Here is a 24,429-nt window from a genome sequence, read left to right as displayed (position 1 = left end):
TAATTTTACCTCAAGTTTCACTTCACCTACAATGAGCAGGTGCAAAGTTGGGGACAATCCCTATTTTAATGTAAAAATGGCAGGATTTGGTTCAGAACCCCTGGGACACCTCCCCCCCCTCCGATTACTAATTAGGCACCTTGATGTTTTGAATTTTTTTTTTTTTAATTGAGCAATTTTTTATTGAACATTTTCGATTTTACAGAAAAAAAACAAAAGAATAGTACAAATATATAAATCCTTAAAATAAATGAAAGAATTTTTCTAAAAAAATAAATAAATAAATTATATATATATATTTATATATACACACATACATACATACACACACAGAGTCAGGTGCATAAATATTGGGACATTGACAGAATTTTCATAGTTTGGCCTCTATTCACCACCACAATGGCTTTGAAATGAAACAAACAAGATGTGCTTTAACGGCAGACTTTCAGATTGAATTTGAGGGTAATTACATCCAAATCAGGTGAACGGTGTAGGAATTACAACGGTTTCTATATGTGCCTCCCACTTTTTAAGGGGCCAAAAGTAATGGGACAAACTAAGCAATCCTAAATCTAACATTCACTTTTTAATACTTTATTGCAAATCCTTTGCAGGCAATTACAGTCTGAAGTCTGGAACGCATAGACATCACCAGACGCTGGGTTTCATCCCTGGAGATGCTCTGCCAGGCCTCTACTGCAAATGTCTTCAGTTCCTGCTTGTTTTTGGGGCATTTTCCCTTCAGTTTTGTCTTCATCAAGTGAAATGCAGGCTCAATCGGATTGAGGTCAGGGGATTGACTTGGCCATCGCATAACATTCCACTTTTTAGCCTTAAAAAACTCTTTGGTTGCTTTTGCAGTATGCACTGTGAAGCGCCGTCCAATGAGTTCTGAAGCATTTGACTGAATATGAACATATAATATTGCCTGAAACACTTCAGAACTCATTCTGCTGCTTTTGTCAGCAGTCACATCATCAATAAATACAAGGGAACCAGTTCCATTGGCAGCGATACATGCCCACACCATGACACTACCACCACCATGCTTCAAAGATGAGGTGGTATGTTTTGGAACATGAGCAGTTCCTTTCCTTCTCCATACTCTTCTCTTCCCATCACTCTGGTACAAGTTGACCTTTGTCTCATCTGTCCATAGGATGTTGTTCCAGAACTGTAACGGCTTTTTTATATGTTGTTTGGCAAACTCTAATCCGGTCTTCCTGTTTTTGAGGCTCACCAATGGTTTACATCTTGTGGTGAACCATCTATATTCACTCTTGTGAAGTCTTCTTTTGATTGTTGATATGCTACACATATACACCTACCTCCTGGAGAGTGTTCTTGATTTGGCCAACTGTTGTGAAGGGGTTTTTCTTCACCAGGGAAATAATTCTTCTGTCATCCACCACAGTTGTTTTCCGTGGTCTTCCGGGTCTTTTGGTGTTGCTGAGCTCTCCGGTGCGTTCTTTCTTTTTAAGAATGTTCCAAAAAGTTGATTTGGCCACACCTAATGTTTTTGCTATCTCTCTGAAGGGTTTGTTTTGATTCTTCAGCCTAATGATGGCTTGCTTCACTGATAGTGACAGCTCTTTGGATCTCATATTGAGAATCGACAGCAACTGATTCCAAATGCAAATGTCACACCTAGAATCAACTCCAGACCTTTTACCTGCTTAATTGATAATGAAATAACGAGGGAACAGCCCACACCTGTCCATGAAATAGCTTTTGAGTTGATAGTCCCATTACTTTTGGCCCCTTAAAAAGTGGGATGCACATATAGAAACTGTTGTAATTCCTACACCGTTCACCTGATTTGTAATTACCCTCAAATTAAATCTGAAAGTCTGCAGTTAAAGCACATCTTGTTTGTTTAATTTCAAAGCCATTGTGGTAGTGAATAGAGGCCAAAATATGAAAATTCTGTCAATGTCCCAATATTATATAGCGTTCCCGCTAGGCTGTTTTAGCGGGGCGCGGCGCCCTGCCCTCCTTCTGGAGGGCAAAAAGCACCCTGCCCTCCAGGAGGAGGGCAAAAAGCGCCCTGCCCTAACAGCCTGCGTTCTCATGCGCCCGGCGTCTAATCTCCGGCGGTGACCGGGTCACTGCATGTTTGTCCACCCGCGGGACACCGCCGGAGAATAGATGCCGGGCGCATGCGCCCGGCATCTATTCTCCCTTTCTGCAGCGCTTGGGGGCTGCCCGGCATGTCCGTAAGCGCCAGGCACGCCCCCAAGTATGACGAAAAGGGGATGGGTCTTATAGACACGCCCACTTTCATAACCACGCCCCCTTTTTGGGCGCGCGCGCCTTCGGCGCACGCACAAGATTGCCCTCTCTAGCTCCAGTGCCCTGCCTGCCACCGGAGCTGGAGGGAACACATATATATATACACACATATATATACATATATATACATACACACACACACACGACAGGCTTAATCCACGGCACTCAACCATCTGGGGTGCCCTTGGCATGTGACCACACCATCTACATAAAAAATATCATACAAACTCGGTACTCACCTGCTTTTCAAACTGCAACTCCTTTGAACATAGGGAATGTTGGTTCCAAAATATTGCAATAATTTGTTAAGGACCCCCCTAAAGTCAGGGATTTAAATAGCCGCAGCAGGGGTTTTTTCCCGACATTGAAGAAGTGATGCAGAAGAGCACTTAGGTTATTTTTTTCATTTTTTTAAGTGGTCCCATCAAATTTGGGGTACATGAAAATGGGTACTAGCATATTTTGATGTCCCTAAAGTAAGTTTTTAAAAATTCTGCAATTGTGCACCTGCCGCTATAAATCTATTCTAGAAAACACCTGCTGCATACATGCAGAATAGCCCTGAACCTATTTCCCTATTGTTAAACAATTTTTTCCCTTTTTTTTTTTTTTCACCCCAATTTTTAAATTCATTTTTTGGGGTGTCCCTATTTTTTTTTAAAACTTTTTTTGACACAGTTCTTTTTTAAATGTCATTCCCAGGGGTGCAGGCTATTTTTTTTTTAAGCATGCACCCCTAAACCCCAATTCTGCTCTTTTTTTCGACACCTATTCAATGGTGAAAAGTTATCCCCGTTTTTTATCAAAGACTTTTCGAACCTGCAAAAAGTCTTTGAAATTGAATACGGTGTAAAAGTAAAACCTGCGATAATGACGTCATAGGTGCGATATTAACACAAAAACTTTTTCGCTCCCATATTGAATACCCCTGTAAGTATTCCTTTGGGGAATTAGTAATCCAAATACCTAGATATTTGAACTTGTTAACCCAACTTAAAGGGAGAGTGATACGAGAAACAGTTGGACAGAATCCTCTAAGGGCAAGAATAGATGATGATCTGTCCCAGTTAATCCTGAGTCCAGAATACTCCTCAAATTGTTCTATGACCCGAAGAGTCACTGGCATATCTGTTACATAATCCGATAGGAAAAGTAATAAGTCATCTGCATAAAGGGCCACTTTGTTGATTCTATTACCCAGCCGCAGTCCCTCAATACCCAGGTGAGAGCGTATAATACAGGCCAATGTTTCCATAGGCCATATTACCAGAAAAAGAATTCAATTGCAGCAGCTATCTCCTTTAAGGTTAAAGGAGCGTCCAAGAAGGTCGGGACCTCAGAAGACAACCTGGGGAGTCCAGCAGAGGAGACATAATGTGACAAGGCATCCATACCTACAGTCAGCTTAGTTGTGTTTAGTTCTTTTTATAAAAAATGATACACATCTGCTATATCAGGTGTAGACGTGACTACAGAGTCTTCGGGCCTAATAAGTTCAGAAACAAAAGCAGCAGGATGATCAGCATGCACTAAGTGTGTCAAGAAACTGCCAGTTCTGTCACCCTGCATATAATGTACAGTAAGTGGGATCGAAACAGTAGTCTGCGGCTTGTTCTATCTCAGTAGTCTGCGGTTTGTTCTATCTGTCAAATGATCAGTCCAATCAGTCTGAGCAGCTAACCATTTTAAATGAGAAGATACCAACTCAAGTTTCCTACAGTTCATCTCTAAAGCACCCTCTTTCTTTCTGTAAAATGTTTTGAGTTCTGCTACCCTTTAATCAATGACCCACGAAAAAAGCCTTAAATGCATCCCAAAATGATGTCACAGATGTAGACCCAACATTATCAGCAAAATAGCCCTCCCACATGACTTCCAGTTCTGAGCCTGCCCCCATTTGAAAGAGCCAAGATAGGTGAATTTTCCATAACTGTAAACCTCTAGAGCTGCATATAGTAACTTCAACCAACAGAGGAGAATGATCCGAAATTCCTCTGGCTATATATTCAATATTAGTGGTATTAGGTACCACAGAAGGGGACACCAAGGCCAAATCTAATCTAGATAATGAACGATGCGTAGCGGAAAAGCATGAGTATTGCCGTACTCCAGGATGTTTTATCCGCCACGCATCAACCCATCCCACATCTGCTATAAAATTTGCAAAGCCAGTGATGCCTGTAGAGAGAGAGTCCAATGACTCACGCCACCTATCTAAAAATGGACACATTATATTATTATAATCTATAAGACACAGTACTGGAGTATCTGGAGAACGGGCCACAAATCCGGCAGCTTGTTTCAAATCATCATAAGTAAAAGGAGGGGGAATATATAACACTAATAACAAAATGGGCCTAGAATTTATTACACAGTCTAAAAATAATTAACGGCCATAGGGGTCAGTCTGAACCACAGTGAAAGAAAAGGGAACCGATTTGTTTATCATAATAGAGACACCCCTGGAAGACGAACAGGGGTATTCAATATGGGTGCGATAACATCGTTTTTGCGTTAATATCAGAGCTATGACGTCATTATCGCAGGTTTTACTTTTACACCGTATTCAATTTCAAAGACTTATCCCCGTTTTTTATCAAAGACTTTTCAAAACTGCGATAAGTTTTCACCATTGAATAGGTGTCGAAAAAAAGTGCAGAATTGGGGTTTAACAATAGGGAAATAGGTTCAGGGCTATTCTGCAAGTATGCGGCAGATGTTTTCTAGAATAGAATTATAGCGGCAGGTGCACAAATGCAGAATTTTTAAAAACTTACTTTAGGGACTTAAAAATATGCTAGTACCCATTTTCATGTACCCCAAATTTGATGGGACCACTTAAAAAAACGAAAAAAATAACCTAAGTGCTCTTCTGCATCACTTCTTCAATGTCGGGAAAAAAACACCTGCTGCGGCTATTTAAATCCCCGACTTTCAATTAAAGGCTAAAACGGGGGTACCCATAGTGTTCCCCCATGTTTTTACAACTTTAGGGGGGTCTTACAATTATTTTAAGGAAAAATTCGTAACTTTACGCAAATCCACCTTCGGAGTTTCCCGTTTTCGTTAATTTTATATTGAATACGGGCATAAGCGGGAGCGCGCACCATACCTTAACGCAGAAAAAAAACTCTGATATGAAACGTTAACTTCGACAGTGAAGTTAACGTTTCATATTGAATACCCCTCGAAGTGTGAGAAGAGTGATAGGCCCATCCCACCCAGGGTCTTTTAAGAGCTAATACCCGACTCCCAACCAAATGAGTTTCCATTAAACAACAAATATCAGATCCATATTGCTTAACCATTTTAAGGACCAATGAGCGTTTCACATGATCGTTAACTCCTCGCACATTCCAAGTTAAATTCTTCACCATTGCAACATATAGAAATATAAATCACATGAAGTTTCACCATAGAAGTAGTGTGGCTTATACAAAAGAAAGAAAAAAGAAAAAAGAAAAAAAGAGAAAACTGAACAAACCCCGCATATCCACCCCCCACCCTGTATACCCACCCAAACTGAGGCATACTTATTCCCAAATTACAACCAAAGTGAACTAGAACCTACAGGACACAACTACACAATCCAAATAGGTAAAAGTTAGCACTGGAAATAGAAAATAACCACCAATGCAATCAAACTCTCCGGCCATATTGCGGCCGACTTGTCAGCATAAGTACAACCATATATATCTAAGCAGGCAAATACGCAAAAATAATCAGTAATATATGAACACCGTAATAGTATGACTAAAACTAAATATAAAAGTTAGTACTATAGAAAGGAGAATATATACTGAATGCAACCTATATTAATAAGTAAATACTGACACATTGCCATTAGTCACATTGGACCAAAGGTTAATATAATCACCCGATATAACCAGTGTTCAGCCAATCTGGGGCCAGTTGCCTATTTCCAGGAGATCTCCTGTCCAGCCATGCCGCAGCCTCCCGTGGCGTGGAAAAGAACTTTGACTCTCCATCTGCCACCACGCAGAGTTTGGATGGAACATGGATCACTGTAGATTCAAATACCGGAAACGACACTTTATAGGAAGGAATTTAGCGTTCTAGCTTAGCTGCGGCAGTGTGGCCCAATTTTCCCATATTTTATATGGAATGATAGTAAAATATGAAAAGACAGTATATAAAATGGAAGCAAAGTGTCCAAATAAAGAGAGAAATGTGCTTGGTGTAATACAAGCCACATAGGTACAGAACTTTCCACTAATAAATGAACAGGGACCTGCCTCATTACTACTGGGTTGTCAGCTTTGTCACACTAGGCAGGAAGGAGCAGTGATGGCCGCAGGCAACACTCCAGCAGAGTCATGTGACCAGAATCTCTGCACTGTGGGCCTGATTCAGAGCTGAACGCTCTGACCAGAGCGCTCGCTCTGAATCAGGGCCCTCCTACCTGTTTTTGGAGCGGCCTCATGGACTCTCGTATAGCTGTGGGTTACCACCCACAGCTATAGCGAGCGTCCATGATGATGGTCGCGATGGTCTTGACCATCGGGCTTGCGACGGAGACCCTGCGGTAGGGTCTTGCTGCCGCAAGCCCTGGAGTGATTTTGGCTCTATCAGAGCCAAAATCACTCCCACTGACATCACTAGTGATGTCAGTGGGGCCGGCTTCAAACGGTAGGCGTTCCCATGGGAACGCCTCCGTCTGGCAGGCACGCCCACCAAAGGGGGCGTGCTGTCAATCAACATCGACAGCACGCCGCCTTTGGTGCGAGACCCGGAGCGATGGAGAGCCCGTCGCTCGCCGGGTCTCGCGCATGCGCACGACGGAGCTCCCTCCGTCGTGCGCATGCACAGTGGGGGAACATCGACCCGCTTGCGAGTGGGTCTGAATGACCCCCAGTATTCCTAGTGACAGGGCTCCAGACAGGGTCGGAGAGATGGTGACTTGCAGGCACCAAGAACGCAGCACAAGACCACGCTGTTCCAGCAAGCAGATTCAGCATGCTCCTATAAAGAAGGCTGGGGACGGGGCTGGGAACAGTGAGAGAGAGTCACGTGACCGGGAGTCGGGAGGGCCGCAGGCACACAAACCACTTCCAGGAGCACAATGCCGCGCTCCTTCCTCTGAACCAGCCGGCTCAGTAGGTGCCCGAGAGGTGAGGTAAGAGACAGGAGGTCAGCAGCGCTGACAAGCAGGTCCCAGGAGAGGTAAGCAGGAGTTTGTGCCAGAGAGCTAACGCGCACAGCTTCCTACTTAATTGCCGCCATGGCCACGCCCCGTTTTTGATTATTTTTAATTGGCCAATAATGACATGTCATTTTTGGGTGAAAAGAGTGCAGTGATGGAATTTTGGGTTCAAGCTATGGGACAGGTATATTGGGGTGCTTTATGAGTGAAACAAGTGTTTTTAGTCTTGCAGGTGGGAGTAGTCGGTCTTTTTGCATTTTTTGACCCAAATATATACTTATATCCTTTATGTACCCCGAATTTGATGAGAGCACTTATTTTGCTGAAAAAATACACTTCTATACAGTTATCCTATGTTCGTTTGACATTTTTCGGGGTACAGGCTGATTTCACCAAAATGCAGACGGCCGGGAAGCAGTCTGACTAAATCCCGGTGTCTAAATACCGATGCGGGACTAAAGACAGGCATCAAAATCCCGACGCCGGAATCTAGTCAGACGGCTTCCCGAACGAAGGTAAACCGGGCAGTGTTAGCACTTATCAGCAGGGGGGGGGGGCGGCTTAGGTTAGGCACCACCCCAGGAGGGTTGGGGTGCAGGGAGGGGGTTTAGGTACCCCTGGAGGTAGGTTAGGATTAGGCACCACCCCGTGAGTGTTAGGTTTAGGGTGCTGAAGGGGAGGTAAGGGTTAGGCACCACTGGGAGGGGGGGGGGGGGGGAAGGTTAGGGTTAGGCACCACTAAGGGAGGGTTAAGGTACTTACCAGCCCCAATCGGGATCTTCAGCATTCGGGCTTGCGGCGTTGGGATTTAGTCAGACGGCTTCCCGGGGATTGGCATTTCATTCCCAATCCCACTTTTCACAGCAAGAATTTTTGTGCAAATCCTGTTTTTGTCATTTTGGAATTGAATATGTGCAAAAATGGGACATACCCATGAAAAGCATATAGAATATACCTAATTACCTATTTACAGGGGCATAACCAGAGGTGTGGGGGCCCCATAGCAAAATGTCCTCCTCCCACCCCGGCACGGTGTGGCCATAGTCCGGGGATGTCATCATAGCCACGCCTCCTCCCAACTTCTAAGAGAGCCAATGTCATTTTTTAATCAGGCGCCGGTCACAAGCCAATTGGAACCAGCAGAGAGTTCCTATTGGGTCACGACTGGCTCCTGAATAAAAATGACATCAGTGCTGTACTTGGCAGGGTGCAGGGGATTGCTTGCTGGGTCGGCAGGCCCCCTAAGCAGCCAGGCCCCATAGCAAGCGCACCCCTTGCACCCTCTATAGTTACGCCAATGCCTATTTAGTCTGTTCAAAAGAGAACAGACTGCATGCTACAACACTGTTCTCAAAGCCCATCATCATAAAAAGCATTCTACTTGAGAAATTCGAAGACTATCAACTTGAAGATGAAGTTTCTTACAGTCAGTGGGTATCTACTGACAGAACAGAGATATTGAGATGCACTGCAAACATTTGATGAATATTTAGAAACTTTTGATTGAAAAAAATAGAAAAACGTGTCCCCCATTCTTTAATTGCTAAGGCACAATCAAAGTAGGGGTGAGCGGGTTCGGATTTCTGAAATCCGAACCCCCCCGATCCGAGGCAGATCCGAGTCAGGCTCGACTTTTCCCGCCTGACTCGGATCTGAAATCGAGGCAAAACGTCATCATCCCGTCTTCCGGGTCTCGCGGGTTTTGGATCCTATATAAGGTACCCGCGTCGGCGCCATTTTCTCACTCGGCTGTGGACAGTGAAGAGGGAGGGTGGGAGTTAGGGCTGGCTGGGCTGTGTAGTGTAGTGCAGAGTAGTGTTGTGCTGTGCTGCTGTTGTCCATAGGGGCTGTGTCCACTACTTCAAAGTCCATAGGGGCTGGCTGTGTTGTGCTGTGCTGCTGTTGTTAATAGGGGCTGTGTCCACTACTTCAAAGTCCATAGGGGCTGGCTGGACTGTGTTGTGCAGTCAGTTCTCCATAGGGGCTGTGTCCACTCCAAAGTCCTGTGCAGTGTCCCAGTCCTAAAGGGGTGCTGTAGTGTTGTCCAGGGGGTGCTCTGTCCATCAAAAATAATATTTTTTCTGTGTTTGTGAATTGTGTGCGCAGTAGCCGCATGTGCATCAACAAAGTAGTGCCAAGCGTGCGCCTGTGTCATAAGTAAAGGGCCGGCTGGCTTGACCGTTAAAGGGTGCTGTAACCCCCAAAGTACACTCCAAACCAAATAAAAAAATATTTTCTGTGTTTGTGAATTGTGTGCGCAGTAGCCGCACGTGCATCAACAAAGTAGTGCCAAGCATGCGCCTGTGTCATAAGTAAAGGGCCGGCTGGCTTGACCGTTAAAGGGTGCTGTAACCCCCAAAGTACATTCCAAACCAAATAACAAAATATTTTCTGTGTTTGTGAATTGTGTGCGCAGTAGCCGCACGTGCATCAACAAAGGAGCAGCGCCAAGCGTGCGCCTGTGTCCCATAAGTAAAGAGCCGGCTGGCTCATTTCTTAAAGGCTGGTGTAACCCACAAAGTGCACTACTCTCCAGCAAAAATAAAAAAATATTTTCTGTGCTTAGCCGCACGTATATATCAAATCGATATATCATAAATGGAGGACCAAACTTTCTCAGATAAAAATAAAATAGGGAAAGATCAAGAACCACTTCCTCCTAGTGCTGAAGCTGCTGCCACTAGTCATGACATAGACGATAACATGCCATCAACGTCGTCTGCCAAGGCCGATGCCCAATGTCATAGTAGAGGGCACATACAATCCCAAATGACAAAGATCAGGAAAATGACCTTGAAAAAAACATTTAATTCAGCTGAAGAGAAACGTAAACTTGACAATATGCCATTTACGACACGGAGTGGTCGATCCCTAGTATGTTCATGACTAGTGGTTCAGCTTCACATGACGATGGAAGCCCTCCTCCCACTAAAAAGATCAAAAGAGTTAAGCTGGCAAAAGCACAGCGAAGAACTGTGCTTTCTAAGAAGATATCACAAATCCCCAAGGAGAGTCCAAGTGTGGTGGTGGTTGCTATGCCTGACCTTCCCAGCACTGGACGGGAAGAGGTGGCTCTTTCCACCATTTGCACGCCCCCTGCAAGTGCTGAAAGGAGCACCCACAGTCCACTTGCTGATATGCAAATTGAAGATGTCACTGTTGAAGTACAACAGGATGAGGATACTGGTGTAGCTGGCGCTGAGGAGGAAGTTGGCGAGGAGGATTCTGATGGTGATGTGGTTTGTTTAAATCAGGCTCCGGGGGAGACAGTTGTTTTCCGTGGGATGAAAAAGCCCATCACGGTCATGCCTGGGCAGAAGACCAAACATTCCACCTCTTTGGTCTGGCAATATTTCTATCCAAATCCGGACAACAACTGTCTTGCCATATGTACCATATGTAAAGGTGGAATAAGTAGGGGTAGGGACGTTAACCACCTAGGAACATCCTCCCTTATACGGCACCTGCAGCGTGTTCATAATAAGTTACTGTCAAGTTCAGAAACTTTGGCTAAGACCCATAAGCAGTCCAGGGACACCTAAATCCCGTTGTCCTGTTGTATCCAAGCGCCTGCAAACCACACCGTCAACTCCCTCCTCGTCAATTTCCTCCTTAGTCAGGATCGGAAGTAGTCCTGCAGGCCATGTCACTGGCATGACTGACTCTCCTATCCGGGATTCCTCCGGAGGATCCTGCATTGCTACGCCTCCTGCTGCCGCTGTTGCTGCTGCTGGGAGTCGTTCATCATCCCAGAGAGGAAGTAGGAACACCACTACTTTTACTAAACAATTGACCCTCCAACAGTCCTTAGCAAGGAGGATGAAGTACGACAGCAGTCATCCTGAAGCAAAACGTATAACTGAGGCCTTGACTGCGATGTTGGTGTTAGACGTGCGTCCGGTATCCGCCATTAGTGCAGTGGGATTTAGACAATTGATGGAGGTAGTGTGTCCCCGGTTCCAAATCCCGTCTAGATTCCACTTCACTAGGCAGGCGATACCAAGACTGTACAGAAACGTCAGAAAAAAAAAGTGTCCTCAGTGTCCTGAAAAATGCCGTTGTACCCAATGTTCACTTAACCACGGACATGTGGACAAGTGGAACAGGGCAGACTAAGGACTATATGACTGTGACAGCCCACTGGGTAGATGTATCACCTTACGCAGCAACAGCAGCAGCGTCACCAGTAGCAGCATCTCAGAAACGCCAGCTCGTTCCAAGGCAGGCTACGCTGTGTATCACCGGTTTCAGTAAGAGGCACACCGCCGACAACCTCTTAGAGAAACTGAGGGAAATCATCGCCCAGTGGCTTACCCCACTTAGACTCTCCTGGGGATTTGTGATATCTGACAACGCCACCAATATTGTGCGGGCATTACATCTGGGCAAATTCCAGCACGTCCCATGTTTTGCTCACACAATAAACTTGGTGGTGCAGAATTTTCTAAAAAGCGACAGGGGCGTGCAGGAGACGCTTTGGGTAGCCCGAAAAATTTCTGTCCACTTTCGCCATTCAGCGACTGCGTGCCGAAGACTGGAGCGCCAGCAAACACTCTTGAACCTGCCCCGCCATCACCTGAAGCAAGAGGTTGTGACGCGGTGGAACTCAACCCTCTATATGCTTCAGAGGATGGAGGAGCAGCAAAAGGCCATACAAGCCTATACATCCACCTATGACATAGGCAAAGGAGGGGGTATGCACCTGACTCAAGCGCAGTGGAGAATGATTTCCGTGTTGTGCAAGGTTCTCCAGCCCTTCGAACTTGCCACACGTGAAGTCAGTTCAGACACTGCCAGCTTGAGTCAGGTCATTCCCCTCATCAGGCTTTTGCAGAAGCAGCTGGAGAAAGTGAAGGAGGAGGTAAGACGGAGCGATTCCGCTCGGCATGTGGGACTTGTGGATGAAGCCCTTCATTCGCTTTGCCAGGATTCCAGGGTGGTCAATCTGTTGAAATCAGACCACTACATTTTGGCCACCGTGCTCGATCCTAGGTTTAAAGCCTATGTGGTGTCTCTCTTTCCGGCCGACACAAGCCTGCAGAGGTGCAAAGACCTGCTGGTGAACACGGTCAGCTGAAGCGGAACGTGACACGTCAACAGCTCCTTCTTCATTTTCTCCCGCAACTGGGGCTGCCAGGAAAAAACTTAGCTATCCTAAGCAACCCGCTGGCGGTGATGCAGGGCAGGCAGGACCAAGTTTGGACATCTGGTCCTGACTGAAGGACCTGGCAACAATTTCTGACATGTCTACTGTCACTGCATATGATACTGTCACCATTGACAGAATGGTGGAGGATTACATCGGTGACAGCATCCAAGTAGGCATGTCAGACAGTCCATACCTGTACTGGCAGGAAAAAGAGGCAATTTGGAGGCCCCTGTACAAACTGGCTCTATTTTACCTGAGTTGCCCCCCCTCCAGTGTGTACTCCGAAAGAGTGTTTAGTGCAGCCGGGAACCTTGTCAGCGAAAGGCGTAGGAGGTTGCTTCCAAAGAATGTGGAGACGATGATGTTCATCAAAATGAATTATCAGCTCTTCCAGGGAGACCAGCCTCCAGAACATACAGAGGGACCTGTGGTGGTGGATTCCAGTGGGGACGAGTTAATACTCTGTGAGGATGAGGATGTACACAACACTGAAGATGGTGAGGAATCGGTGGATGAGGAGGACATCTTGCCTCCGTAGAGCCAGTTTGTGCAGGGACAGATTAATTGCCAGCTTGTTTTGTGGGGGCCCAAACGAACCAATCATTTCAGCCACAGTCGTGTGGCAGACCCTGGCGCTGAAATGATTGGTTTGTTAAAGTGTGCATGTCCTGTTTATACAACATAAGGGTTGGTCGGTGGATCCAAGGACAATTCCATCTTGCACCCCTTTTTTTTTCTTTGCATTATGTACAGTTTGGGGCCTAGTTTTTCAAACTGCCATCCTGTCTGCCACTGCAGTTTCACGCCTAGATGGGTCACGTGTTTGTGCCGCCCACTCGTGTCGCTTAGCATAGTCATCCAGCTACCTCGGTGCAACCTTTTGGACATAACAACACTATTGTGAGGTGTGAGGTGTTCAGAATAGACTGGAAATGAGTGGAAATTAAGGTTATTGAGGTTAATAATAGCATAGGAGCAGAAAAACCTACAAATTCTGTGATTTTAGCTGTTTTTATGCTTTTTTTCAAAAAAATACAGATCCAAAACACAAAACCCAGAACCCAAAACACGGAAGGGTGGTTTTGGCAAAACCAATCCAGATCCAAAACACGAAGAAAGATCCATATCCAAAACACGAAAAGTGGCCGGTGCACAGCCTTAAATCAAAGTTTGTAAAACAAATGAAGGCCAACCTTGAACCTGACACAGCTATTGCTCTCCTGGACTTTAGTGAAAACTATTCTTACGTGATACAAAATCAAGTTCAAGGGTATCATTGGGCGAACAATGGTTGTACACTGCACCCAGCTGGAATCTATGCTCATGTTCCCCAGTCTGATGACCTGTTCATCACAAGTGTCTGGGTCTTGTCTGATGATTTGGAGCATGATGTAGCATTTGTGTACGAAACACAGAAAATAATTATTCAGTACATCAAGGAAAACTTTCCTGCTGTCAAAAATTTGTGTTACTTCAGTGATGGGTGCGCTGGGCAGTATTTCCCTCAATTTGTGCTGCAATTATCGAGACTTCACTTTGAAAGCATCATGGGCATTTTTTGTAACCAGCCACGGTAAATCTCCTTGTGATGGCATTGGTGGAACAATTAAGCCCCTGGTTGCCAGAGAGCCTACAGAAACTAACAGGTGATCTGACTGACTTAATTTTATGCAAGTCAAGAGTTGCAAATATAAAGTTAAAGCTAATATCAAAAGAAGCACTTTCAGAAACACGCAAGCAGCTGCAAGACCGATTTTCCCAGGCAAAAACAGTACCTGGTACAAGAGGATTTCTTCACTTTACCCCTATATCTGAAGTTTCCAAAGGAACGAAGCGACTCAGTTCAAATAAAAACTTCAGTTCCATATTCCATTTCTCAGATCAGAACAATCCAACACCAGTCAATATGTCACAAATCTGTACAAATTCATACATAGCATTTATGACACATACATTTATTACATAGCGTTTACGATTAATTGTTTTTGGATAAGTACTTTAAAAAGATGAGGAGGAATGTGATGTTGAAGTTAAGTTCATGAACACCTATGGCCCTGCGCGATCATTTCACTGACCTCTACAGAAGAAAGAAGACATCTGTTATGTTCCTATATGCAATATAATTTCCTCGGTCAGCCCTCCTATCACGAAGGGTACTGGAAGGATGTATTACTTCCCTGAAAAGGAAGTTGATTATGTACAACGGCAGTACAGTCTCAACTTCAGTTAGACATTAGGCATCAATGTTAAAAAAAAAAATTAAGATTAATAAATTATGTATTTAAAACGGCTTTTAGTGGGTATGCTCGCTCCCGTTTTCGCACTTTTTCAATTCCAAAATTGCAAAAACAGGATTTGTGTGAAAACTCTTGCTGTGAAAATGGGGAAATCAGCCTGTACCCCCCAAAAAAACAAACTAACATAGGATAACAGTATAGAAGTGTATTAGAGGTCATATTAAATAGATTTGGGGTACTTAAATTGAGTCAAATGGCTGTTATACGCATTTTAAAAAAATAAAAGCAATTTTTGTCAGCAAAGTAAGTGCTCTCATTAAATTTGGGGTACACAAAAATGGGTATAAATATATATTTGGGTCATTTCAGGGCCGACTTTAAAAAACAAAAAAAGTGCAAAAAGACTGACTACTCCCACCTGCAAGACTAAAAACACTTGTTTCACTCATAAAGCTCCCCAATAAACCTGCCCCATACCTTGAACACAAAATTCCATCACTTTGCACTCTGTCACCCCAAAAAACACATGTCATTATTGGGTAATTAAAAATAATTAAAAACTTCAAAGTGCCTAATCATCAGAGGGGGTTGGAGGGTTGAAGTCCTAGGGGTTCTGAACCAAATCCCGACATTTTTACCTTAATATAGATATTTTCCTCAAGGTAGGTGAAGTGAAATTTGCGGTAAAATTATTCCCGATAAATTATTGCGGCTAATTGAATAGGGGTTGTTCGCAGTAAAATAGCAGTTTTTCACACAAACGTGTAATTGCGGGCTAATTGAATACCCCCCTATGTGTAATAAGGTATCTGCACACACACACACACATATATATATATATACACACACACCGTATATACTCGAGTATAAGCCTAGTTTTTCAGCACATTTTTTGTGCTGAAAAAGTACCCCCTCGGCTTATACTCGAGTGAAGTGTAGCGCTGACCGGACGGAGTTCGGTCAGCGCTACACAGCACAAACACACAGCCGCCGGAGCCGGTAGCTGTGTGTTTGCTGTAATCAGCAGCCGCTGAGAGTCTGTCAGACTCTCAGCGGCTGCTGCTGCTCCCACTGCGGGAGCCATCTTCCGGCTCCCGCAGTGGGTAATGGGAGAGACGTCATGAGTAATGACGTCTCTCCCATTCAAAGCGGCCGGAGGAGCTGTTAGTGGCGGGACCAGGAGCGGGAGTTTCAGGTAAGTGATTTTTTTTAATTTTTATTCTTATTACGTCTCTCTCTACTGGGGGGGGGTGGGGACTACTGGGGGCACTACCAGGGGGCGATTACTACAGGGGGCACTAAAAGGGGGGATTACCACTGGGGGCACTAAAAGGGAGGGATTACCACTGGGGGCACTACCAGGGGGCGATTACTACAGGGGCACTAAAAGGGGGGATTACTACAGGGGGCACTACCAGGGGGGGATTACCACTGGGGGCACTAAAAGGGAGGGATTACCACTGAGGGCACTAAAAGGGAGGGATTACCACTGGGGACACTAAAAGGGAGGGATTACCACTGGGGGCACTAAAAGGGAGGGATTACCACTGGGGGCACTAAAAGGGAGGGATTACCACTGGGGGCACTAAAAGGGAGGGATTACCACTGGGGGCACAACCAGGGGGAATTACTACTGAGGGCACAACCAGCTGCTGCCATTTCCCACCCTAGGCTTATACTCGAGTCAATAAGTTTTCCCAGTTTTTTGTGGTAAAAGTAGGTACCTCGGCTTACATATTCGGGACGACTTATACTCGAGTATATGTGTGTGTGTATATATTGGCGGGCAAAATTATACCTACTGGTAATTTTCGTTTTTAAAGAGACTTTTAATTAAACATTACAATATTCATACAGGCAATCAAAATCCCATTCATTTTCTTTCATAGGCTTTCAAAAGTATATTTTAGGGTTCAATTTGAAAAAAAAAAGGGACAGGATAACTCATCTGCCTTAGGTTGATAATGTGTATTGAACCTACCTTTTTTTGGCACCAAAAAAATAATTAAGTATGAAGAAAAGGAATGTATAATGACTGAGTCAGGCAAGGTTGATAAAACATTTTTTTCGGGAATCACCATATTATGATTGACAAAGGGCCAAAATTTCAGTGATGTGTGGATTAGGCACCGAGACAGGGATGTTTTTCCACATACACCTCACATAAAAACGGAGCATCAGGAGTGGCATTTCCCGAGCAATTTTTTTAAACTTTGTCCTCCTATATCTCAAAAACTATGAGGGCTAGAGAAGAAACATTTTACAAGGGTTTGTTGCTACAGTATGTGGTATTATCAAGTGTACAAAGTTTCATGAAAATCTGAGATGGTGGGTGTCATAATTTTTTTCTGGGTGATTTGACATGGAATGACCCATATGCTATTGGATCCCCAACTGAACTATTATGTCTTGTTTTTGAATCTAGGCCATTAAATCTATGTCTGGAACGCCCCACATCTCCACCAGCAGATGCAAAGACCATTCTCCTGGAAGAATCGTCTGGCGACTCAAGAAGTCTGCCTCCCAATTCTCTATCCCTGGTATAAACACTGCAGATATGGTTGGAACCCTGGTTTCCGCTCAAAGCAGGATCTGAAATGTCTCTCTCATGGCTAGGGAACTTTTTGTCCCTCCCTGGTGATTTATATATGCCACTGTGGTTGCATTTGTCCGATTGAATCCTTATTGGCTTTCCCATAAGTAGGCTCTCTGCCCTCCTTAATGTGTATAGAATTGCTCTCAGTTTCAACATATTTATAGGAAGCCTTGATTCTTCCTGGGACCATAATCCCTGAAAATTATGGTTTTCCACTATCGCTCCCCAACCTTTGAGATTGGCATCTGTAGTTATTACTGTCCAGTCTGGAGCTAGAAAACTCTTGTCTTTGTTTAAGTTTCCTTCCTTGAACCACCACCTGAGAGACTGTCTCGGCTCCTGAGTCAAGGAAATTAACTTAGTTGCTAATTGATGGTTGGACCCTGACCAATTCCTCAAGATGTATAATTGAAACTTTCTTGAATGGATCCTTGCATATTGTATAGTTTTGAATGAAAAAACCATCCCTAGCAGTCTCATGCAACAAAGAACTGACAGACTTCCGAGTCCTAAAATCCCATTGACTAGAATCTGAATATTTCTGCTTTTTTCCTTTGTTAGAAATACCCTTGCCAAATCTGTGTGGAATTGTTGGCTGGGTGCCAACCTGGATTTTTTCCAATTGATCCGTGGTTCTGTAACACTTCTAAAGCTCTTAGTAGATCTGATTGAAGTGCCCCTACTACTTCTGCTTTGAGAAACAAATCATCCAGATAGGGTATCATCTTTATTCCCTCCTAACTTAGGACCGCTCCACTTCTCCATAGATTTTGCAACCCAAGCAGAAGCCAGACTGGCCTAAGTGAAGCACCTGCTGCCATAAAAATAGCTTTGAGAATACCCTGACACTTTCTATCTGCATGCTCGCTAAGAAATGAACCATCTGGACTGGGTAGTGCTGTGGCTTTAGACAACCTTGCTACAGGAACATCAACCTTAAGAGGTTGTTTCCTGTGCACCATATCTTTATCTGGAATAGGAGTCATGGTCTGAAACATACGAGGTACCTGCAATTTTTTCCTCAAGTTTATCCCAAGGCTCTGCAATAATTCCACACAATTGTTCTGATGTAGGAAAAGAACTGATTTTTTCTTTAACTTGTTTGGTCTGAACAAATCAGCAGATAAATTGTTCTGATTTACCTCATCCGTTAATTAAAGAACCCAACAGACTGCCTTAACTAAGTCATCTATACCTTGTACCCCCAACACTGTCCTCAGTAAAAGATAGATTCCTCAATATCAGAATATTCCAATATACTTCAGAGGATGACTCAGAAACTATCATCTGGAATTCAATGCCCTGTCTCTTACATGACTTAGGCCTTGCAGACCAACATTTTTTCAAGAGAAAGACATTCTTTCTAAAACCAGAGCTGTCTTTTCCATGGATCTGGCCCATGAGGGATCCTCCCCTGAGGACTTCCTGGTTTCTCTGTACAGTTGTCAAAATATGCTGTATCATGTTTCCCAATTTGATTAGACACCAAATTAGCCAATTCTTCTTTCATAGCAGAAGCCATGGACAATGCAAATGATTTGACCCAGGCTGGCTCTTCCACCGCACTGGTCAAGTTTCCTTAACAACACTGGCTTTCCCCACTCCAACCATAGTTTTAGCGGTATTACCTTTTTCAGACAGATCTATGCAAGGCAATATAATATACACACACTGATGCAAAACCATATATATATCTCCATCCAGAAATACAGCTAGATGTCTGAATGAAAAAAATAATAATTTCCAGATACTTATCCACCCATGTAGTTCTGAGGAGGGGAGGAAAAGAGCTTTGCAGTCATCTCGTGTCTAGCTCCTTTTCAGCTGGTGGACTGTACCACTGCAGAGGGTTGCTCCTTCCGGCTATCCTTAGCGAAATGACTAACCCTAGTGTGCTCCCCTTACTGCGGGTAGGCACTGAGCACATCTCCCTCCATTGTCCAACCCTTTTTCATAGGGTGAGAGAGGGGCTTATCGTGACAAAAATCCAGCCACCCCTCCTTCGATTAGGAGTGTGGTCTGGTCCGGCTGTCTTTCCTTTATGCAGCTACAGAGTTCTGTAACCTACCTCTATGCCTTCTAGGTACCTATGCTGCCTTGCAGCTTCCACGTGTGTGGGGACGGGATGGACCTGCCACGCTTACTATGGTGATCCTACTGCCTTGACACCTTGGCATGGCCGCCTGCATGACCTGCTGATAGGGAATCGGATAGGGACCCATTTGTCCTCGGCATCCGGCTGACACCGCAGCGCCACCCACCTTACTCACCGGGACCCCCTTGAGATGAATCGGGCCCGGAACCAGCATGTCTGTAAGTTAACTTGTACCCCTCTCTTGCCAGGCTGTATACAGGGGAAGCAACAGTAGAGAAGAGTTGAAAAATAAAAAAATCTTTAACCTAACTCAGTGCTGACCTGTCTTCACAAAACTGAGGAGGGGTTGGAGGGGAGGAGCATTTATAGCGCTAATAATTAGCTCATTAAGTGCCGACGTCTCCATGCCTCATCAACCCCATATGTAAAGAAGTGTCCCCCAGATGTAGGAAGAGAAAAAGAATTGCAAGATATTGTATGAAGAAAAAAGAATGTAGATAAATACACAACGTTTACATGCAAAATAAAGATATTGTAAAAGACAGACAAAGAAAAAAATAATCCATCTTGCATTCCTTCATTCTCATAAAACTATGCCCAATGTGTGTATTGCTGAAATTAGGTTTTCATTGTTTTTATACTTCCAAAGACTGACATAGCTGGACATTTCATAAAATAAGTCAATGCAATTGAAGGGGAATGATACAGCACATATTCCCATTCATCCAGCATACAAATGTGTTCTCATACACTGTAGTTTCAGTCGCACCATATAGCCTTAAGGCCGTTACACACTAGACTAGTGTGTACCGACCTGGTTAGCGACAGGATCCGGCATTGGCAAGTGCGTACACACTTGCCGATGCAGGGAGCTACGGCACGGCAGCATGGCCCCTGCTGACAATATCGCCCATCGGATCTGCATGCAGGTCCAACGGGCGATGTGGCTGACAACGCGCGGTGTACACAATGGCCAATGTGCCCGTTATGACGTCCGATCCGCCGGATCAGGCGACATATCGTCTAGTGTGTACCTAGCATTAATCGTCGCACCAGGGCCAGGGCGACTTGGCCGATCAACTTTCTTGCTCAAAATGTGCGTCATATGTATATCTGTGTGCAAATGAGTCTACCAAGTGCTTCCATTAAGCGGTTGTGGCTTTGTCTCAAGCCAAATTCTGTTCCTTCATCTGTGACCTTGTACATTTTTAAAACAAATTCTTGTGCAGTTAAAGTCGCAGTCCTGCGTCTCTAGTACACTTATTTCGCTGCATCTGCGACGAGTATAAGATACTAAATGTAAAGAAAAATATTGTACACTACTCCACTTAAAGCATCTGTTGCACTGGGCGTCTCACACCGTATGGTGTATAGACGCTAGGTGTATGAGTACACATCTGTAATTCAGTTTTGGAACTGAAAGCTTAGCTTTCATGTTAATACAAAACTTTTAATTTCTCACTAAGTAGTCACCCATAAGCACCACCACTTTGCACAATAGCCATTTCTGTATTAAGATACATTTGATAATAGTTTACAAACTCACACTAATCATGGGAACTACAGTGCTGCAGAGAAAATGTTCTGATAACAATAAATAACAATAGTATGACTGACCTCAAACTCCTTAATGAAGTACCGGGTTTCACCCTGAATGACTGGCCGGTGATCCAGCAGTCTAGAATGTATTTCTCCAACATCTGTAAAATGATTTGACCATTTAATGCAAGTGACTGTGTACCCTCACTATGCCCTGTCTCCTTTGATTACTGCATGGCTCCCTTACTTCAAATTATTGGTAACAGTCTTTACTGCTTATCCTGAGAGGCTAGCTTTCCAATTACATGAAAATTAACACATCACCTTTAAATATAACACTTCCTTCATAGGCAGCATGTGCGTGCGTGAATGTTTCTAGAATTGCTTTCCCTAAAGGACAATGAATAGCATTTTTTCCTCTCTAAAGTTATCCATACATGTGCCAGGAACATACAACACATAACCATACATATCAGTGGCATCTCACTAAATATGACTGACCACCTCTTAGACTCTGGGGGTAAGTGATCAGATAAATTTCAGCCTCACTATTACTGTGGTCGGAAGATGACCGCACACACGTGCAAATAACAGTCCCATTCACCAATATTCCCAAAAGGAATGCAGTAGATTTATGTTGAATTATTATGGAGCATTGTGGTAAATACACTCTGTGATGATATGCTAACTGCCTGAAATTACTTGCAATATCGTTACATGAAAGGCAATACTTGTATCATGTATTGGAAGCTGAAGGGAGTGGTAGGAATGATAAGTCTGACCACCTAGCAAAAAAAATAATTACAAACAGGCCAATGCAAAGTCAGGTTTTATACTGTAGGTAATTAAGTATGCAGTGACTTCGCACTTTACAAATCTGAAAGGTATTCCTTAAGCTGGCCATACATGCTACAATTATTGGGATGATCCGCCCAATATCCGCGGATCTCCCCGATAATTGTAGCGTGTGGGGGGGCGACCAAGGGTTAAATATTGCTCTGACGGGCATGCCGAATTCTGATTGCAGTTCTGATTGGAACCAAGGAGTCTCATCTCCAGCACATGATATGCCTCATTTATCTTCCCAAATACACATTCAAAAGGTGTATAGAGCACGGACCGTCATTTATATATACATTTTTTACAATTCCTGTATTGAAGGGTTTATTTTCTCTGAGCAGTTCCACAGTCCAAATTCACTTTTGCCAGGTATAAGTGTAATTGTGTTATTTTTTGGAGGTACTCAAAAGAATCCATTTTAACTAAAAATACCCACTGTTATAATTTCCTCCACATCATTCATTTATTGGGGCCCATTTATCATTAAATATTTGCAGCATATTCCCCCAAAATACCCGTTTTCGGGGGATAGCTGCAAATATTGATTATCCCCTAAATGTACTATAAGATTTACCTTTACACTCCGGAGTTTGGCTGACGCTATTGAAAGATTACATTGTGTCGATGCAGCCAAAGGGCTACACTACGTAACACTAACCAGGGGCGGTATGTACTAATATTCATTAAATAAACGATACCTTATCGCAGTATTAACGTTGTTTTTTTCCCCCAGTCATTCAATCCGCAGTTATGTACTAATTTATGTACTTCTGCACTCCCGTTACCTCACTTGTTACATACGCACAGCAGCTTATACCATCAGCTGTGCAGGTAAACACTACAGTAGCATCTCGGCAGTTCAATGATGCTCTTCAAAAACAAAAAATTTTCACAATGACTTTATTTAAAGATAAACGATCAAGTCACCACTGCAAATTCAGAGCCTACACCGCGGCGGTAGGCATTAATACATCCCGATTCGGGAGAGGTTTCATGGCAGCTGCGCATGCATGGTCAGTAGACCGCATATGTGTAGGACTCCCAGCACAGGACTGAAGACACTACCGATGCGGTCACTTCACTCCGAGCACATCACAGGGACCCTGCGGGTGCTATTTAATACATCCTGGCACCGAGATCGCATTGTGCATGCCGTTATTGATAAATGGGCTCCTCACATAAACCTGAAACAGACCTAAAAATACAATGGGCCAAATGTAATAGGATGAGAGTTTAGAAAATGTGAGAGTTTAGCAGTAAACTCTCACATTGGTTGAGTTTTATCTTCAAAATGGGAAAACATCTGAATGAGATTTTAAATCGTGTTTTTTAAATCTAAAAAAAACATGCAAGTTCGCTCTGTTACTTTGTTTTTGGACTCTATTACATTAGCAAAGTTTAAAAAGTGTCAGAAACTCTCACTTTTCTAAACTCTCACCCTATTACATTTGGCCCATAGTCTCCAAAAAACACTACAGCTATACTGTACAATGAGATGGCTTAAAAATAATATCTGGTTGATTCAGAATATTTTAAGTGCTCAGAAAAGCTTACAAGAATCACAAAGCAGAGTATGTTCCTATGTACAGTACACCATACATACAGATACAGTGTAACACAACTTTTCCATCATCACTCGCACATGACCCAGACTATACTGCTGCTGCCAGTCATTGCCCTGCCCCCTGTACTATATCCGCACAGCCCAGACATGGTGCCACCCCCCTGCTGTGTGTGTGTATCGCGTACCCCTAATGATAAGCTGGGTCGCAGGCCCCATAGAAGTGACGTGATCACGGTTTTTCGGACTCAACGTTAGAGGGCTTCCCACAGGCTTTGCCGGAGAGTTGTTGCTGCTCATCATCGCGGCGGCGGCGGCGGCGACAGTGCTCAGAATAACTGGCAGCCAGACAGCAGCATGAGGAGCAGATCCTGTCCCTCTGACAGTAACCAGTCAGCGCCTCCGTACACACCAGGCACCGTAACACCGTGACCGCTCCAGGACAAGACACAAGACAGTTTCAGTTGTAACACTAACGCGGCTCAGGATTGGTCACATTTTAGTATTACAACTGTTTTAAGCCGAGCCGCTGAGCCGCTCACTCTGATTGGTGCAACCTCCTTCCACTCTCTCCAGTGTTCTGTCAGGAAATGGCAATGCTGCTGATCAGTCCTCATCATTCATTAGACTGTTAGTTCGTTTTACACATAATTCTATGCTGCATTAAATGGCTTTAATTACCAACTGCTACTAAAATTCAGGTAATGTCTCAAGGACAGCAGTGATCACTTGAAAAACATATATTTATCTATTTGCACCCCTTGCATTGCAACATTGTCTAGGATGGTGTTCTTTTTTGTTTTATGCTGGGTACACATTAGACATATGTCGGCCGATTGGGCCCACATATCGTCGACATCGGCCAGTGTGTACCTATTATGGACGACCATGCGCGCTCCCACACAGGTCGTCCATTCGGGTTAATGGAGCGTACACACGGTCAGATTTGTCAGATG

General features: G+C 44.1%; 1 protein-coding gene across 1 annotated transcript in view; it reads right to left on the bottom strand.

Annotated features, from left to right (window-relative positions):
• The window catches only part of BLOC1S5 (biogenesis of lysosomal organelles complex 1 subunit 5), a 105,039-nt gene extending 81,071 nt beyond the window's left edge, over positions 1–23,968 (bottom strand). Inside the window, exons 1-2 of the mRNA XM_088471774.1 lie at positions 23,662–23,968; positions 21,151–21,233 (exon numbers count right to left, since the gene is read on the bottom strand). Of these exons, the coding sequence (XP_088327900.1) occupies positions 21,151–21,233; positions 23,662–23,776 (198 nt within the window). The 5' untranslated portion in view covers positions 23,777–23,968. The remainder of the gene's footprint in view (positions 1–21,150; positions 21,234–23,661) is intronic.
• Between the last annotated feature and the right edge of the window lie 461 nt (positions 23,969–24,429).

The sequence above is a fragment of the Taudactylus pleione genome, unplaced genomic scaffold (genome assembly GCF_031769625.1).
Source record: "Taudactylus pleione unplaced genomic scaffold, aTauple2 ptg000116l, whole genome shotgun sequence".
In the NCBI taxonomy this organism is placed as follows: domain Eukaryota; kingdom Metazoa; phylum Chordata; class Amphibia; order Anura; family Myobatrachidae; genus Taudactylus; species Taudactylus pleione.
This window is presented reverse-complemented; position numbering and strand designations above follow the sequence as displayed.